We start from the raw sequence: 19,011 nt of genomic DNA, 5'->3' as shown, positions 1-19,011 counted from the left end.
ATTGTTGGTTTCATTCTTATGATAGCATTTGTTGCAAAAAAAAATATATTTTTTAAAAATAAAACTGTACCGGTTCCGCCCGGTAAACTGTCTATATTATTGTTGTTGAAAATTTATGGTTTCCTTGGCAGAACATCGTACCGGTTTCACCCGGTAGACTGTGGCTTACATTTTTATGGAAGCTTTCGATGCAAAAAAAAGATATCTTTCTAAAATAAAACTGTACCGGTTTCGCCCGGTAGACTGCGTATATTATTGTTGTCAAAGATTGTTGGAAAAATAATATTGCGTCGGGAAAAAAGTACCGGTTCCACCCGGTAGACTGCATGTATAAATGTTGTCAAAAATTTGTTGAAAATCTATTATTTTCAAAGAAAAAAATTGTAGCCGTTCTCGCCCGATAAACTCTTGCTGCTGTTGCAAAACATTTCTTTTTAATGAAAATTGTTCCGATTGCGTTCGATAGCCACGGAATATTATTGTTGTAATGAATTTGCTCTTCGATCAATATTTCCTTTGAAAAAAAAAAAAAAACCCGGGCGCTCCCGGTAGTATTCTCATCGTGTCGTGATTTTCGACGGCTTCAAAACGAAGAAAATCTTTGATTTCAACATACTTTTAATATTCCATCCGCCATCTGCAGGAACAAGGCGATACTATATTTCACTCCGATCGTTAGATGGCACCTCTTCTTACTTCAGCATTCCCCCTCCCTCATTTCCGGTTTGGGATTTTGGCCCTTTGGGATTTTGTCCCCCATCCTCAGACAAGAGGGGGATTCACCGAATTATACGCGTTGGCCGGTCGAGCCTCAGCCGCCTCAGCTCAGTTGTTGTTCCTCGCTCCCTCATCATTCCCCCGAATTTTACGTATTTACCGTATTTATTCTTCACAAATTTGATTTTACAGTTTTAATCAATTGTTCCTGGATTGTTGCGGATCTTCTGGTGGTGGAGAATTTATAATCTCTGATAATGGTCTGGTATTCAAAGCCAAAGGCGTATTATGCGGTTGCCAAAGGCCGTGTGCCCGGCATCTACGACAACTGGTGAGAAAAACAAATAATTATACAGAATTGAATGGAACACGACGGAACTTGTCAAATCCCCAGTTTATTTCGCAATTTTCTCAATTTAATCTCGTTGACTCTTGGGGTTTTTTCATATTTCAGAAATTATTGCTAACGCAATCTCAGTTTTTTCGACGCGCGGGCCACGATATTTTTTTTTTCGCGATGTGGCTTTCGTTGCAGTCAACCTTACGTTCCATTGTCTTTTTTTTTATTTGTGGTTTTTTGTTTCCTTTAACGATCTTATTGATTGTTTTTTCCAATGGCCCATACTAAAATGCAACTTTTTTATGACCCTGAAGTTTGCAGACAAAAATCTTCAACAGAGCATATCTGATGAAGAAATTGAGCAATGAGAAAATTTCTAATTTTAATTTGTCAGGTATGACGAAATCCAATCATGAATATGTAAATAAATAAATTAGGAGTTGATTTCTTCAAAATTTAACTATGGAAAACCATTAACACGGCATATCTCACTCCGGAATTATTTTATTGGAAAAAAAAACATGTCACGATTTTCATTCTACAAAATTACGACGTGATTTTTGTCCTTTTTTTTATGGTCCGATCGGTTAACGTTAAATCCGCTGTAGAACACTAAATCTTTGGCAAGCTCCATTATTCATCCAAATGATCCGATCGAAAAAATAAAAAGCATCACGTTTGAAGAAATTATAAATCTTCTCGTGATGTTTCTTGTTTTTGTAATAAATGTTTCATTAATAAACGGGGAGGTTGGAGTAAAATGGACACTTTTGACTTTTTTTCAAATGTTAATAACAGCTTGAAATGTTGATGAAATTCAATAGTTTTTTTTTAAATGCAAAGAACATTTCTTTCCATTTGTAATGAGCCTAAACTGAGCTCAATTGATGAATTTGTTTCTGAGTTATGAGTAATTTAAAAAAAGTCCAAAGTGTCCATTTTACCCCATCCTCCCCTATATGTAATGTTTTTCACGAGGGAAAACATCAACTGAGGATATCTACGAGGAAGATACGTAGATTGGGACAAAACATAAATGAAACGTTGGATTACAATAAAAACTCAACGTGAAATTTTTTTTTCGATTTCTCTTCGATATTTCCATCAAAAATGATGGAATTACGAAAATAAATACGATCAACATCGGATATCTTCTACAAAAATGATTATATTCTTAAAAAATCGACATTTATACATGTCATTCTTGAAAACTCTCCTTTGAGTTTCTTCTTTTTAGGGCTGCGCACGAGACGAGACTTTCGCCAGTCTCGTCTCGGTCTCGAAAAATATCAAAATTTCCAGTATCGTCTCGGTCTCGTGAGTGTAAAACTTAGAAAATAGGAAAAATAATTTTTATTCAAAAAGTCACAAAGAGATGGTCAAACTTCATCAAAGGTCACAGGAGGATGGTCAAATTTCACGGGGGTCACAAGAATAACAAAGGGCTGGTCAAATTTCACGAGGGTCAAACATCACGAGAGTCTTTAGAGGATGGTTAAATTTTCCGAGGGTCAAAAATCACGAGGGTCACGTAGGTCACAAGGGAATGTCCAAACTTCACGAGGGATATGTGGATCACACGGGAATGATTAAATTTCACGAGGGTCAAAAATCACAAGGGTCACAAAGGGGTGGTCAAGCTTCACGGCCGCCACGAGAGTCACAAGGGTGTCACATTCAACACTCGTGAAATTTAGTCATTGCGTTGTAAATCTTACGAGAAATTTAGTCTCAGAGAAATGTGAAGGCAAAAAGAATGATAAAAATAATGTGCGAATGTTTGAGAAAGTCCGAGCATTTTCTCAAATTTTCTAGAAAATCCGAGAATTTCCCACAGGATATTCGACTTTCGTAAAATTTGACCATCCCCTCGTTACCCTCGTGATGTTTGATTCTCCTGGAGTGCAATCATCCTCTTGTGACTCTCCTGATGTTTGGCCCTCGACAAATTTGAGTACCCTCTTGTGACCCTCGTGACCCGTGTGAAATTTGACTATCCCCTTGTGACCCTCGTGAAATTTGACTATCTCCTCGTGACTCGTGTGATGTTTGAGCCTTGCAAAATTTGACCATTCCCTTTGCGACCCTTTTAATCGGCCCGATTTTTTACCCTTGTAAAATTTGACCCTCCCTTCATAATCTTCGTGATGCTTGATCCTCGTGAAATTTAACCATCACATTGTGATCCTCGTAATCCTCGTGATTTTTGTGACCCTTGTACAATTTGCCCATCCTCTTGTGACTAGAGTTTCTAGAGTTTCTAGCTCTTTTTTCTCTGCGACATATTTCTTTGCTATTTCCTCGCAAAATACAGTTTGTTAAATGAAACATTTATTACAAAAAATAACAAACATCACCATAAGATTTATAATTTTTTCAAACGTGATGCTTTTTCTTTTTTCGATCGGATCATTTGGATGAAGCTTGCCAAAGATTTAGTGTTCTACAGCGGATTCAACGTTGACCGATAAGACTAGAAAAAAAGGACAAAAATCACGTCGAAATTTCGTAGAATGAAAATCGTGACCATGTTTTTTTTCCAATAAAATAACTTCGAGGTGAGATATGCCGTGTCAATGGTTTTCTGTAGTTAAATTCCGAAGAAATCAACCCGTAATTTATTTATTCACATATTTAGTCACCATCACGATTAGATTTCGTCACGCCTGACAAATTGAAACTTGAAATTTTTTAATTGTTCAATTTCCTCACCAGATATGCTCTGTTGAACTTTTTTGTCTGCAAACTTCAGGGTCATATTTTTTTATTTCAGTTATTGTGATTTTTGTGTATTATTTTTTATATAATTTATTAGTTTTTATAATTTGAAATTAAATTATTTATTATTTATTATTGTTTTTTTATTGTGGGATTTTTGTTTTTTTTTTAATGATTTCATTGTTTGTTTTTGAAAGGCAGTTATTGTCATTTTCGCATGTTATTTTTAACATAATTTTTTATTTTTCAGAATTTGAAATTCAATTAATTTTTGGTTTTTGAGATGATTCTCAATAAAATGATTTTTTCATTTATTCACGTTCCATTCTATTTTTTCAATTGTGACATTTTTTTTACGATTTTGCTGTTTCTGAAGAGCGACATTAACATGTTTTATTTCCTACATTATTTCTGATATGATTTTCTAATTTTTAGAATTTTAAATGAAAGCCATTTTTGGATGCATTAATTTTTTATTAATTAATATCAAATTGCGACAATGACTAAATCAACATTATATTTTATTTCAGTCTTCGAATAGGCAAAATTTTTTTTAGATGATTCTCATTCAATTTCACCTTGAACCGATTTTCATGATCTTGTTGAATATTCTTTTATCTTTATAATGAATAATCTTGAATAAAAACTTCGATAGGCTTTTTGTGATTTAATTCCCCACAAAAGGTCTCCAGACATTAAGTTTTTAAAACAATTTCCAAGTCTACTTACTCCGAAAAATGTATTTTATTCGTAATGATATAATTGCTTAATTTTTTCAGTTTTCAATTTAATAAAATTGATCTTTTCGTTTCATTTTTTTTCAATTCTGGGATTTTCGTATTCTTTTAAATATTTTTATCGTTTGTTTTCCAAGGGCTGATACTAAGGAGCAAGTATCAAAATTTAGTTACTGTGACTTCAGAAAATTTTTCTGCTGGGACGATTGCTTTATGTACTTGAGGAGTAAAGGGATGACGGAGGGTGATTTTGAGTGAGTTTAATTTTTTTTACTTTTATTTTTGTTGGATTTTCTTGAGGAGTATTGATTTATGCTTCATTGATTGATTTTCACTATCTTTCTTATCAGTTTGATAGCAATTTTTGTTATCATTGATAGTGTTTTTTTTATTTAGAGCATTCAAACCATTTGGTTTATTCTGCTAAAAAAAAGTTTTAAGGCCCGGGTGGATTGTCTTTCGAACGTGATCTGGGTTGTTTTTTTTTATTTTGATAAGCTGAAATGATCTCCAATTGCTATTCAGTTTTACACAGCCCTGGAGTCTCCAAATTTGATTTTTTAATTCGCGACTTGTGAATTAATTCATGAACTCTTCAAGGAATTCTTGTTCATAATAATTCCTTAATTTAATTAATGTAATCAACTTTTTCGTCATTAAAATTGTTATTAATCACTATCAATGATCATAAATGACTCATCATTAATAATGATTGATAATTAATTATAATGATCATTAATAACCAGTAAAATGAATTTAATAATTAATAGTGATTAATGATTAATCATTATGAGGACCTCATTAAATCGTCGATATCTTCCGAATAAACGATTCAATGTGAAAGAATTAGAGCTCATTTTAAAGCCTGAAAAAATGCCTTCAAAATGAAAAAATAATTGTTAAAATTCACTCTATCGATCTCAAGTTACTGAAGATTAAAAACAATTCATTTACCCTCTACTCCCCAGGTTTAATTAAAAAAAAAATATTGACTTTAAGGCCCGGTTGGATTATTTTTCGAACGTGATCTGGGTTGTTTTTTTTATTTTGATAATCTGAAATGATTTCCAATTGCTATTCAGTTTTACATAGCCCTGAAGTCTCCAAGAATTATGATTGTACAATCAAAACAAGTAGGCGACTGCAGCCATGCGGCTTTACATATTCTACTGAGTAGGGCGTCTATTCTTTTCTCGCCATCAATATATTGATTGCGGGTTTCCGAATGGATGCGTTTATATCTCGAATATCTCGATTTTTACTCAAGTTAGAGCGCGAACAAGGATTTCAAGTCAAAAACAGAAAAATCCAAATATCTCAAAAACTTTGTGTAAACGGGTATATATGTTTTGATTGATTTAGTTAGAGGACATCAAGCCGAATATTTTGAAAAAAAAAATCATTGAGATCGGTTGACTTGTTATTGAGATATTCAAGACATTAGGTTTACATACAAAGTTGAATATCTCCGAAACTAATTGACCGATTGAGCCCATCTTCCATACAAGTCCTTGCGATTATAAGAGACAGCTTCATGCCAAATTTCAAGTCGATATCTGAATTGTTACTCAAGTTAGAACGCGAACAAGGATTTCAAGTCAAAAACAGAAAAATCCAAATATATCGAAAACTTTGTCCGAACGGGTATATATGTTTTGATTGATTTAGATAGAGGATATCATGCCGAATATTTTGAATTAAAATTATTCAAATCGATTGGGTATTTTCCGAGATATTTGCGAGAAAAGGTTAAAAAACGAATGGCTATTGCTCAAAAACTAATGGACGGATCAAGCTGAAGTTTGGCATGAAGTTAAGTCTCAAGTTATACCAATTAACTGAAAAAATTTAAAACTTTTTGGAATGATTTTTCCCGTTTAATTATCAAATTTCCGAGAAAAAAAGACCACCGACTGGACAGTGTCACGCACAGACATGATCCCCAAACTTCGTATTTTTACGTTTCAGACCATTCTGCATCATTTCCAAGCAAAATTAGAAAATGTAAAAATCGAACGATTGCAATGCTTCCATGCGGAAGCAAAAACGTTGAAAAAAAGCTGAACATTTTCAAAGAGCGTTTTTGAATAATATTGGGGGATAAAGCCAATAGGGAGGAAATTGCAAATTAATAATTTGATGTATCTAATGGCTGTTAGGTGGGCATTTGTCACAGTAGTCAATGGCTGTCAGATCGTTAGTTACCATGATAAATTATCCATTCACCTCCTCTCTATCAGATTTATTTCTTAATCTTTATTAAAAACGCTCTTTGAAAATGTTTATTTTTTTCTGCTTTTTTTTATTGTACAATCATAATTTTTAGGGACTCCTGTGTGATGGAAAATCCAATGAAAATTGTGATATATTTTACATTATGAAGATGGAAAAACAATCGAGATAACGTTCGAAAGATAATCCACTCGGGCCTTAAAAAATAAAAATATTTATTTCTGAGTTTATTTCTCTATCTGTTCTTCGCTAAATTATTTTAAATTGAAAATCTCTCAGATTCGTATGTCAAAGAACGCACAAAGAAGGACATAATCCCCACAAAAAATTCTACGCTGTAGCTGTGGGGAGAGGTCCAGGAATATACACTCGCTGGTAAATCCCGAAAAAATCATCAGAAAATAGAATACGAAAAAAATTGCTGAACGTCATTACCAATTCCTTTAATTCCTCCAGGATCAACTGTCAGAATGAAGTGTTGGGGTACAAAGGGGCAGACTGGCTGACCTTTGAGTGTAAACTCGATGCCAAGAAGTTCATGAAGAGGAGGGGACATAAAGAGTAGTAAGAATTCACTTCAGTCACATTCGCCTGATTTTTTTCGATGTTGAATATCTCGGAATCTAAGAGAGATAGCAAAATTTTTGTATAGATCTTTTTTGTAGCCCTCAATTTGCCCAAGAAAAAAGGTTTGTTTGGTGAAAGACTAAATTTAGGGTGGATGTGGGATGAAAATGTGGAGGGAGTTGTTGGGAAAATTACTGATGAGCCGGATTTAAAAACCACACTTTATTTTGTGGGATCGAACCACTTTGTCAATTAATTATTACACTCTTTGGTCTTAAATTGTTGAATGTCTAATTAAATTGATGATTGTCTCTTCACTTTCAATTCGTTGAGTCACTGAATTCATACTGAGTTAATTAACAGAGGTGATGTACTGAACAAAACGGTGATCTTACAAAGACCGGTGATGTACTTGATTACTAGTGAGCTAGGTGAGGTTCAAAGAGCTACTGTACTCGGTGAGGTGCGATATAAAACTTGTACAGGTGATTTGCCCGAGATAGACTTGTACGGTGAGAGGCTAAGCCTAAACTGATTCGCGCGTGTTTCGGTGACTTATGACTGATGACCCGAAGGGTCCCGGAGATTTTCGAAGTAGGCCGATAGTCGACCAGAATGTTCTGGAATTTTAGTTGCGTTTCAAACAAGTTAATGCGAAAATTTCGTTATCTCCTTTAGATTCGGAAATATTCCCTCGAAAACTCAGTAAAAGCCAAGCCGACTTGAATTGTTTTACCGTTTCGCTACTGAAGTGTGTGCTTAATGTTTCTTTTTCTTTCTTTTTCCAGTTACAGGGAGAATGCTCAGCTGCAAGTTCCCAATCCCCTCGAAAATATCACATTCAAGAGGGACAAAGAGGGGAGGGTGCAGGTTTATGCAGATGGATCCGCTCCAAATAATGGACTTGCTGGAGCCACTGCTGGGATTGGAGTCTGGTGGGATGTCGACCATCCGCTGTAAGTTTTTGAAACAATTTCCAAGACGATTCGTTCCTAAAAACATGTCTTATTCTCAATAATATAATTTTATAAATTTAACTCATTGATTTCTCGCATGTAATTCTTGGTGAAATAATTTTGTTCATTTATTGAATTCCACTCTCGGCAGATTTTCATTGCCTTTTGCGATTCAATTCTCTAAAAAATGTCTAGACATTTCTCATCAGTATAAATTATTATTTTTTATTTATTGGTAAATGATAAGAAAGACGGCCAGACCACCGATCCTTTTGAAAACTTAGCCATCGGACCGGTGGTGGGGCCCTCTTTCTTAAAATTTACCAAAGAATTCATTGAATTTCGCTTAATTTTTTGCGTCTCTAGAGCAGAGTAAAATTTATTAAATTCAAAATTCATTTTAATAGCGAAGTGGTAAAATGGTATAAGTCAATTTTGATTATTGATCAGTTTTCAATGAATATCTCGGAATCTAAGGGAGATAGCGAAATTGTTGTTATAACTGTTTTTGTAGAGCCGATTGAGTGCTGCAACAAATGATTACGAAAATTTCGCTATCTTCCTTAGATTCGGAAATATTCCTCGAAAATTCAACTGGGAGATGAGTCGACTTAAACCGTTTTACCACTTCGCTACTGATTTATTCATAATCTATTGCGAATAAAGTAAAACGGATGCTTAACTTTATTTTTTGGAGCGTAACGAGCATTTAAAAAAAAGCTAAAATCGTGTGAAAACTACGACGCAAGGAGCATTTTGAGGGTAAAAACCGGAAAAAATCAAACTTTCACCTTAAATAATACATTGATTGTTTACATTTCATCACTTGGTCAGCCTAATCCAGTTACGCTGTCAAGTGTCACGCTGATAATGCTGTATGTCCACACATTCAACAATAACGCAATTGACCAAATCTGGGGCGTAACAATATGTATTAATTTATTTCCCAGAAATCTTTCGGCCCCTGTCGAAGGCCCCAAAGCCACCAACATCGTGGCTGAGATCCAGGCAGCCACAGCTGCCTGCAGAATTGCAGTCGAATTCAAGATCGATAAACTTCGAGTTTACACAGACTCTGATTACCTTATCAAGTGCATGAATGAGTGGTGGGACAATTGGGTGATGAATGGCTTCATGAACGCCAACAAGAAGCCGGTGGAGAACAAAGAGATGCTGCTGGAGCTAAAGAAAGTTATCGAGAAAGTCGACGTTAAATTCGTGAGTAGTTCCCCAGGAAAATAAATTTAAATGCATCGTTAAAAAAATACAACACAATTCAGTAGCGAAGTGGTAGAACGGTATAAATCAATTTTGACTATTGACCAGTTTTCAATAAATATCTCGGAATCGAAGGGAGATAGCAAAATTTTGATTATGACCTTTGTAGAGCCGATTGAGAACTACAACAAATGTAGTTACGAAAATTTCGCTATCTCCGTTAGATTCGTAAATATTCCTCAAAAACTCAATTGGGAGATGAGTCGACTTAAACCGGTTTACCATTTCGCTACTGAATTTAATTAATTCTGCATGTGTGCTGTTTTTTTCACTTCCGAATGCAAGCATTGCACTTTAGCATTTTTACTTCGGAATGAAATCGTTCAAATTTAAGTTTTAGATTTTTTGTGTTATATCGACCCATTATGATCCAAAAAGTCCGACAATGCAATTTTTACAGTTTTTCTTCAATTGTTCGCTAATGAATGAATGGAATTGAATCTTTTTTTTTCAAATGCAGGTGAGGTATTGTTGAGCCCCATCGATCGCCATTAATTAAAATTTAATTTATCGATTAGTTTTTTTAATTTTTGAATCTTTTCGAAAATCGCCTGTCTCACGATAACTACAAACAAAATGTTCTGAATTGATTGAATGATCGCTTAAAAAATTCGTTTGGATGTCCCTTTGACCGAGTTCGATGATGAAGGCGATAGCAATAATCGTTACTTTGATTTATTCGAAAATTTTAAAAAATTTTGTATTGTTTGAAAATTAGAATTCCGGGGATATCTTTGAATATCATGTTTCAAATTAATTCAATCATAGCTTAAAATGTTTGTTTTGAAGCCGTTAAGTCAAAGTTGAAAGATGATTACGATACCTATATTTGTTGATTTGATTTTTTGATGATTGTCGAAAATTTTGAATTTTTCATGAATTTCTCTGAAAGTGAGCTTTCTGATGGTTTCTTCAAATGTGATTTTTCAAATTCATTCAAGTATGTGTAAAGAAAATTTTCCTATTTACATTCTATCGAAGGGCTGAGGGGAGAGATAGAACAGTAAAAAAGACAATCGGTTGTATAGAAGAAAAGGGATAATGAGAATAATGATGCTTATAACATTCAACTAAGTTGAAAATCTGACAAAATTAGGTAGAAGGAAATCTTATGCAATTTAATAAAATGAAATAAACAATGAATTATACATGATTGTGTCATGTATAATTCAAGGAAATTGTGTCCAAAATAACCATTCGGAAGCATATTGCTAATTTGTTAGTAAAAATAAATATGCTATGTACAAGACAAGAGCAATTTCCCCACTTGTTTTAATTTTGTGCGACTCAATTTGTATTTTTTTGGCTTAGCAATTCGTGGCTGCACATACGGGGGTGAAGGGCAATGAGGAAGCTGATGCTCTGGCCAAAGGAGGTGCCAAAAAGTTTAATGAGGAATGAAACAAATCTCAACGAACAATTTCATGATTTTTTATTTTTTTTTGATGATTCCCTTTTATTTTTGTTTTCTTTATGGATGCAGTCAGAAACGTATGGAAATATTTAATACAAAAAAGTTGTGTTTTTTCTAAGAAATTCTTGGGGTTCTACTGGGGTTCTCTTCGAATTCGACGATTTTTTGAATAAAAAATTAAATATTGGACTTTTTGTTACTTTTTTAAATAAGAATAAGTCGATAAATTTTGATTTTTCTATAAGTTATTCTGTTGAATTTTTTTCTTGAAATTTTGTATGAAAAAAAATTCACATAAAAAAATCAAAATGTATTAATTATAATTTTTATAGAATTTTTCCATACGTGAATGTCTTCATAAGATAAATAAATAGAATTCTATTCTAATGTTAATTCTATTAAAAAATAAGTGTTTTTGCCTTTTTTCCATTGCATATTTTTTAATAGAAAAAAGTCAAATTTCGATTTCTTTTATGAAATTTATGCTCAAGAATTTTTTAGATAAAAAATAAATTTAATCAAAGAATAAAAATCTAAATTACATTTCTATTATCAAATAACAATTAAAATTTCTATTAAAAGGCGATTCGACTGCAATCCAAAGGAATTTATCGAAGACAAAGCAATTTATTGTCTTCCTGATTATTCCAAATGTATCCAAAATAATTGTTTTTCTTGACCAAAATGGAGATTTGTTCTTCTCTGAGACAAAGAGTATTTTTTTATAACATTAAAAAACTCGGGATTTTTTATATTAAGAGGAATGAAGCATGCACTCAGTGAGAGATAATTTAAGAGTTTATGAGAATAAAGATGAGAATTTTTAAAAACTACTCAATTTATTTCGCAGTTTTTATTAATTTTGTGAGGTGGGAGTGAAGTTTCAGTGGTTTGAAGCTCCGGATTTTCCAGGGGCGTTTTCCTTCCTCGATGGAATGCCACTGATGCGCCTGAGGAGGTGGTGGATGTCCTCTGGGGTCACACGCATCTCCAAAAGTTCATTAATTATCCTGAACATTCCAAAATCGTTAATTTAGGATTCGTAAAACAAGTCTTCCAACATTTCGCTTAATATCTCCGTGGCGAGGGGTTTCACGAGGAAATGTTAAAGGACATTTTTGTGGGGAATTTAATTCTCTATAAAAAAGTCTTCTGCCTTGTTCTTCTAAACCCTCTTGTTGCGGAGATAATTGCGTAATTAATGAAAATGAAAAGTGACTTTTCGCATTTTTCCAAATTAGTTGAAAATTGATTTTTAATAATTCGGCAAATGTCGCCAGGAGTTTTGCATGGGTTTTGGAAAAATTCTTTAGATTTTTTGGCTAGAGAATAAATTGCCTGATGTACAAAATGTTCTCTTGACAAGGAAATTGACTCTAATTTTTCACATAGAGAAGAGGAAAAAAGAGTCTGTAATCGTTAATAACTCAAGATCGGCAGAGTGAAATTCAACCATTTTTTAAAATTTGGAATGCACTTTTTCAGGCTTTGAAATGAGCCCTGACTCATCTCATTCGCATCATTCGGTACTGAGATATAAATGACAAAAGCAGGCCGACCTCACCATCCCTTAAATTCAGTCGTCCACGTTTCGTTATTAATTTAATTATCTCATTGATTAATGAAGCCAGCGGAAAATATCACGAGACAATCTTACGGAAAATTTAATCCTATACAAAAAATCTATTCTGACTTTTTCTCGTTAACCCAATCCTTCCTCTCATACACCCAAAATTAAGTCAAAATTCCCGGAGTAAACTTCGGAGTCCTGTCAACTTCCACAATTAAATCATTAAAATCATCACTATCGAATGATGGGTTCACAATGGCAAAATTCGCATCAACAGCCAAAATTTTCGAGGTTAAAATGCGTGCAACGAACCTGAAAATAGCCGGCGAGGCACTGACTCCAGCCAATTCAGCCAGAGCTGTCAATTCCGCAGTGTAATCCTGACGTTCCGACATTTTATGCCTCAAAAAACAACCTGTCACTTCATATTATCAGTCCTCCTTGACGAATGTTGACAGCGAATGCCAGAAATCGTCAAAACAAGTTCAATCTCGAATGTTCTAGCCGCGCTGCGCACGCAACCCATTTTCTGTCCTACGCATGCGCTTGCAATTGTCACATAATCGAAAAACAGCTGTCCTTTTATTACGCCCCATCAGGAGGGATGGGAAATAATATTAGATTTTGACAATATTAAAAAGGGATTATCTCCTTATATTTTTCAGTTTAACTATAATTAACAATTTTAAAATATTATAGAATTTATTAGCTGAATTTTTCGATTGATGGTGAATAAAATATTTGATAATATTGAAATGTGATTTTGCATCACGCTCCGACGAAAAGTGAACTTTTCGGCACGCTCCGCGTGCCTAAAAGTTCAATTTCCGCCGCATTGTGATGAAAAATATTGTTCGTAACTCGTGAAAAAATGTTTTTTAGCTCGTGGGATTATATCACTCGCCAAAAAACACTTTTTTGCACTCTTTACAAAATATACTATTTTAGTTAACAAGCTAATTCTAAATTTAGCCACTTGATTTTCAATTATCCAAATAGTCGTCAATCTTCCTACCTAAGTTATTGGTTGGTAGAATATTTCGAAATTTGATTATACAAATTGATGGTTACTTTAATATTTAAAATTTTAAGATTTATATTCAAAATTGACAACTTCACAATTTAACGGTAATTATGATTGATTGATATTGCCTATCACTGTGCCCGATATTCCTTTTTTTCAATTCATTGTTTATACTCAAAATATAATATAGTAATAAATGATATGTTCATGTTATAATTCCTATGCTCACTGAATAAGATTTTAATCATAATTACAATTAAATTCCTTCTAGAACACAGAGTGTGAATTTCTGGAATTCAATGTTTGTTGTCAATTTTTACATAGTGCACACGGTAATTCAATAAATCTGTTGTTGATCTCATCAATATAATTCCGTGCTTAAAATATTGTCATCTAGTGTTTTTAGCACCAAATTAAAAATTCAAATTTAAGGCCCGGGTGAACTATCTTTCGAATGTTATCTGGATTTTTTTTATCTTTCGTAATCCAAAATTGTCATAATTGAGTGATACATCATGTAGAAATTCCCAAAAATTATGATAGAATGATAAAAAAAAATAGGAAAAATTCTGAACTTTTTCAAAGAGCATTTTTAATTGAGCTTCAGAATAAGTTGAAAAAAGTGAAAATTATAAATATCTGATTCGCTGTGCCAAATTATCTATTAGCTGTCATTTTTCATGGTGGGTAACAAAACACTAACTCCTCACGGGAAGTGACAGCTAGGTATCTCAATTTTCAAAACAGTGGTATGTAGTCATCTGTCATTTTTATGTGATAAAAGTGTGATAAAAAAATTCTACAAAATATTACAACTTTTTTCAAAGAGCCTTTTCCGTAATAAATGTCTCTGTGCAATGTGGGAAAATATTTACGAAATCAGTCTTCCCCCTGCATGATATTGGGTGACAGGCCGCCATTTGTCACCCTAAATCAGATAAATTTTTCAATTTCTTGTTATTCAACTTATTCTGAATATAAATTAAAAATGCTATTTGAAAAAATTAAGAATTTCTTCTACTTTTTTTTGATTGCTCATTCAGAATTTTTCAAAACTTCTGCATGATGCAGGACTCAATTGACAATTTCAGATGACGGAAGATGAAAAAAAACATCGAGATAACGTTCGAAAGACCAACAAAAAAAAACGTTCGAAAGATAGTACACCCGGGCCTTAATTTAGAATATTGAGTCACAGCTTCTTCTTATCCATATCAGAAATTTTGTATATGGATATTAATATTATTTGTTCAAAGTCAAAAAATCAATCATCGTTTTCACTAAATTGCATTCAGATTCTTCGATCCTTAACGTAAAAAATGTGAGATAATCTGATAATTCTAGCTATTAATTCTAATCAACTTTGTTCGACGAAAACCTTAGTTTACTAAGGTTTTCTTCGAACAAATATTAAAGAAGCAGTTTCAGTTCGGAACTTCAGAACAAATATTAAGGAACGCAATATTAAGGAAGCAGAATTATTCTGTTTTCCTCTTTTGTTTGTTAGGCGGGTTTCATGAAAATTCAACACAAGGCGATGGTACTCATGAAAACCCCCTTACTTTCGCCCCATTCATTCGAGATATTGCCCATGCTTTCTTCCAGAAAGGATAGACGAAAAATTAACTAAAAGGGGTGGATTTATTTATTTAATTAATATAGATGAATTTGAATCTATTTGTTGTAGGTTTTGAACAGTATCCAATGAATAGAATAACAAAAACAAAACAAATACACAATCATTTATTTCGTCTAGAGGGAAGAGCATTGATAAATTAAACATTCGATTTCGTTACACTATAAACAATATCGTCCTAAATATATTCTTCATTGTAAAGTACATAAATTCCTCATCCAATAATTCAATTTCGAAAAAAAAGGAGGGAAAGGTGATTTTCATTTACAAAACCCATTTTTTCATATTTTAAAAACTTTATTTTCCTTTGTCCTTCAATCTTACACAGGTTTATATATCTCCTCTCACTTCACGTTTGAAACCGTGAAAAACTCCATCATCTGTTCATTAACCATTAAAACACTGATTGAATCGAAATTCACTGAAACTCATCAATTGTTCAATTTTATAAAAACGTTTTAATTATTTTTTTGGTATAAAAAATCCTACGAATTCATCTCACTGCACTCGAGGTGCCCCAATGATAAATTAAAAACGAAAAAAAATAGAATGAATTGTTTTCATGAATAATAACATAAAGACGTAATAAAAACGTTTTCATCACGCTGTGACGAAAAGTGAACTTTTCAGCACGCTCCGCGTGCCTAAAAGTCCAATTTCCGCCACATTGTGATGAAAAATATTGTTCGTAACTCGTGAAAAAATGTTTTTTAGCTCGTTACGAAATATACTATATCTCGAGTGAGGAAATTTAATTAAACTCTAATGTAACAAAATTTTGGCATTTTCCTCTTGAAAAATCATCCCAAAAAGTTCCTCGAACAATTCTCTCTGCCCTTGTCAAGTCTTGAGATTTCAACATTTGTTTAATGTTCTCATGGTCCTCAGCCTCAACTTTCACAGACAATTACGTAAAAAATATAATTGTGTAAGTGTCGAGTGAAAAACTATTTTTACAAATTTTATTATGATTTGTTTTGGGTTTTTGACTTCTCCCATTTTTCATTCTTGACTAGATTATTCAATCGACGTTTCTGAGCTGCAGTATTATTTCCGTTGATTTTTGGGAATGTGAAACGTCACTGAGAAGTCATTTAATGTTAGCCAGAACAGACCTCCGAGTGCTCGTCCCAGGCGGAGACCTGAAAAAAAATTAAATGAGACGATCAAAACATATTGAGAGTGGAGAATTTAGGAATTGAGTGAGAAGTGCCGGAAAATTTGTTTTTTCTTCGGTTATTTGACCTTGAGGATCATTTGATACTCAAATCCAGGGGTTTTTAAGGGTAGATTGACCCTTAACACCATGCGAATGTCAACCCTAAACCTTTTTAGGATCGTTTGATCCTCGAAATTATTGGAATTTTAACTTTGAATGTTCTTAAAGGTCATTTGACTCCCAAAACCATTTGCCTCTCAAATCCAAACGTCCTTAAGGGTCGTTTGACCTTCAAAACTGTTTGACCCCCAAATCCAAACGTTCTCTAGGATCGTTTGACCTTTAAAACTATTTGACCCTCAAATCCAAACGTTCTCAAGGGTCGTTCGACCCCCAAATCCATTTGACCCTCAAATTCAAATCTTCGTAAGGGTAGTTCGACCCTCAAAACTATTCGAATGCCAACCCTAAACATTTTTAAGGATCGTTTCACCCTCAAATCATATGTCAAATGTCCGCCATTTTCACGGGTTGTTTGGCCCTCAAATCCAAACGTTCTTCACGATAGTTTGACCCTAAAAACTATTCACATGTCAACACTCAGCGTTTTTAAAGATCGTTTGACCCCCAAATCCAAACGTTCTTAAGGGCCGTTTGACCTTTAAAACCATAGGAATGTCAGCTCTAAACGTTTTTAAGATTCGCAGACGGGATTTTAGATGGTATTTCTATAACTGTGAAGTCTAGAAATCTTCATATTTCCACGAATTATATGCGGAATAGGAACGCATGCGACTTTATTGCAAAAATCTACTAAAAGAGAGATTCGTCAGCCTGTCGCGGACTCCGCGTTTTCTTTATAGAGTTTATAAACAAAAACCTCCATCTTCCACAAATACCACGGAGCGTGCAGGACGATCGAGATTGTTACCACCCAAGGCGACGCGTGTACCAGGGGTGCCGCCATTGTTGTTGGGGTGATTACGGGGAACAGTGGATTTCGTGGCTATACAAGGATACAACTGACCAATAGAGATACCCAGTGCCTATGGAAACTGTGATCATGCAATAAGTAAAACCACCCCCATGGCATGTTGTCAACGATCATAAGAACCTCATAAAATATGTAAATTATGAGGGCTCGGTGACACTAAATGTGGGGAGACCGATTTCGAGACGCCCCTCCGGAACCACTTGAGGGTGACCACGGTCATAAAAATCAGCCTAATGGAAAAACTCATAATCAAGCGTTTCCAAATAGCCAGATCCAGCCTCTGTGGACCGTTGTTATAATGAGTAAGAAAATAATCACCGGAAAATGCAAGACTCGCACGTGCCTTGAAATAAACCCGACCCACGTGTGAATGGAGATACTTCATGAGTAACACGAATGAATCGACAGTCGATTCGCCACTCATTGGTAAAACCACGATTTTCCACTCTATGCATACAGCATTTTTGACTAGGCCAATTTTAATGAACACCGGATAACTCACCTGGAAGAAGGCATCACTATTCTCCAAGGTTATGCTCTAGCTTATCGCACATCAAGAGGCCATGACGTCATTCTATGAACACGTGCGCTCGTAAAAACCCAATGGATCGGAAATTATGACGATTTCCACCCCATTATCACTCCCCCTCGATAGGCGTGCGTCATCATTACGAAGGGTCAAACTGAGATTCCGGGTATCATAAAAGGGGACCGATTCCTTGAATCACGCGTAGAGCGCGAGGCCTGAACTTACCCTCGCTTTTCTACCCTCTTGACCACGAACCAGCCCGGTGCGCACAAAAGTCATAAAATGATACGAATACCCAGATATGGCCATCATCCGAGGACATCGGGTTGCCATGGACCCACCCCTACAGAATCCCTCATTACGGATGGGTCAATCAAGGATCAGCGATATAAGGGCTGCCCCCGGACATCCAAGGCAGTTACTAGGCCAGTTACCAAGCAGTTACCAGTTAGTCGCCCAGTCAGTCGGCCAGTTAGTCAGTAATCAGTCAGTAGACAGTCGCAGTCGCAAAGGCCAATTACTAAGAACGAGTCACAGAGAGTCAATTGCCAACCCAGCTATCCGAATCAGTTCTTGGTCTGGCTCAAATCACGGACAGTGATTATTCGCAATCTGCATATTTCGACTGCACTATTTTGGACCCAGCCTATTAGTGGACTCATCTCCACTAATTCCTCAGCCCACTGTCTTGAGGGCAGTATTCGTCACGGAGCTGTAGATACTCGCCCCAACGACGTATTGTGGCAAAGAGGATAGACCTTTGTAGAGGCCCGGATCGGGGGTTTGACTGACCCCGAGTAAAGTTAGTTGGTACCCCACGGGAAAGGTGGCGTCCCGGTCGAATTGTCGGTGAATGTGAGTCGGGTGCGTGGGTAACTCGGCAGGAGCAGTCCCGCTGTCACAGGGACAGGTTCGAAGGGGGACTTTTGTCCTCCTTGTATTCAATATTTACTTCATGTTTTTCAGTTGATTTATTCGCCGACTAATTAATATTAAGGGATAAAACAAAGACTGTTCAATGGAGAATTAAATTCCCCATCCTTCAACTCCCGTTTCATTCCTTAATCTCTGTAATGAGAAAATAAAAACTGCGACGAAAGTCGCGGCGCTATGAAAAACTCAATGGTTTCTCGGCGCAGA

At 34.9% G+C, this 19,011-nt stretch overlaps 2 protein-coding genes across 4 annotated transcripts in view; one reads left to right on the top strand and one right to left on the bottom strand.

Annotated features, from left to right (window-relative positions):
- The first annotated feature begins 788 nt into the window (after window positions 1-788).
- Window positions 789-11,192, top strand: LOC107037497 (ribonuclease H1). Its single transcript, XM_015256066.1, has 7 exons — window positions 789-1,048; window positions 4,650-4,766; window positions 7,024-7,119; window positions 7,201-7,308; window positions 8,100-8,267; window positions 9,218-9,485; window positions 10,857-11,192. Exons 1-7 carry the CDS (start codon window positions 975-977, stop codon window positions 10,944-10,946), a joined length of 921 nt encoding a protein of 306 aa, XP_015111552.1. The 5' UTR covers window positions 789-974; the 3' UTR covers window positions 10,947-11,192.
- A 4,661-nt stretch (window positions 11,193-15,853) lies between these two features.
- The window catches only part of LOC107037544, a 68,678-nt gene continuing 65,520 nt past the window's right edge, over window positions 15,854-19,011 (bottom strand). For all 3 annotated transcript variants that reach the window (XM_015256156.1, XM_015256157.1, XM_015256155.1), the window contains one exon: window positions 15,854-16,331. In XM_015256156.1, the coding sequence (XP_015111642.1) occupies window positions 16,290-16,331 (42 nt within the window). In that variant the 3' untranslated portion in view covers window positions 15,854-16,289. The remainder of the gene's footprint in view (window positions 16,332-19,011) is intronic.

This window comes from Diachasma alloeum, unplaced genomic scaffold (assembly GCF_001412515.2).
Source record: "Diachasma alloeum isolate Michigan unplaced genomic scaffold, Dall2.0 Dall_scaffold_00255, whole genome shotgun sequence".
Classification (NCBI taxonomy): Eukaryota; Metazoa; Arthropoda; class Insecta; order Hymenoptera; family Braconidae; genus Diachasma; species Diachasma alloeum.
This window is presented reverse-complemented; position numbering and strand designations above follow the sequence as displayed.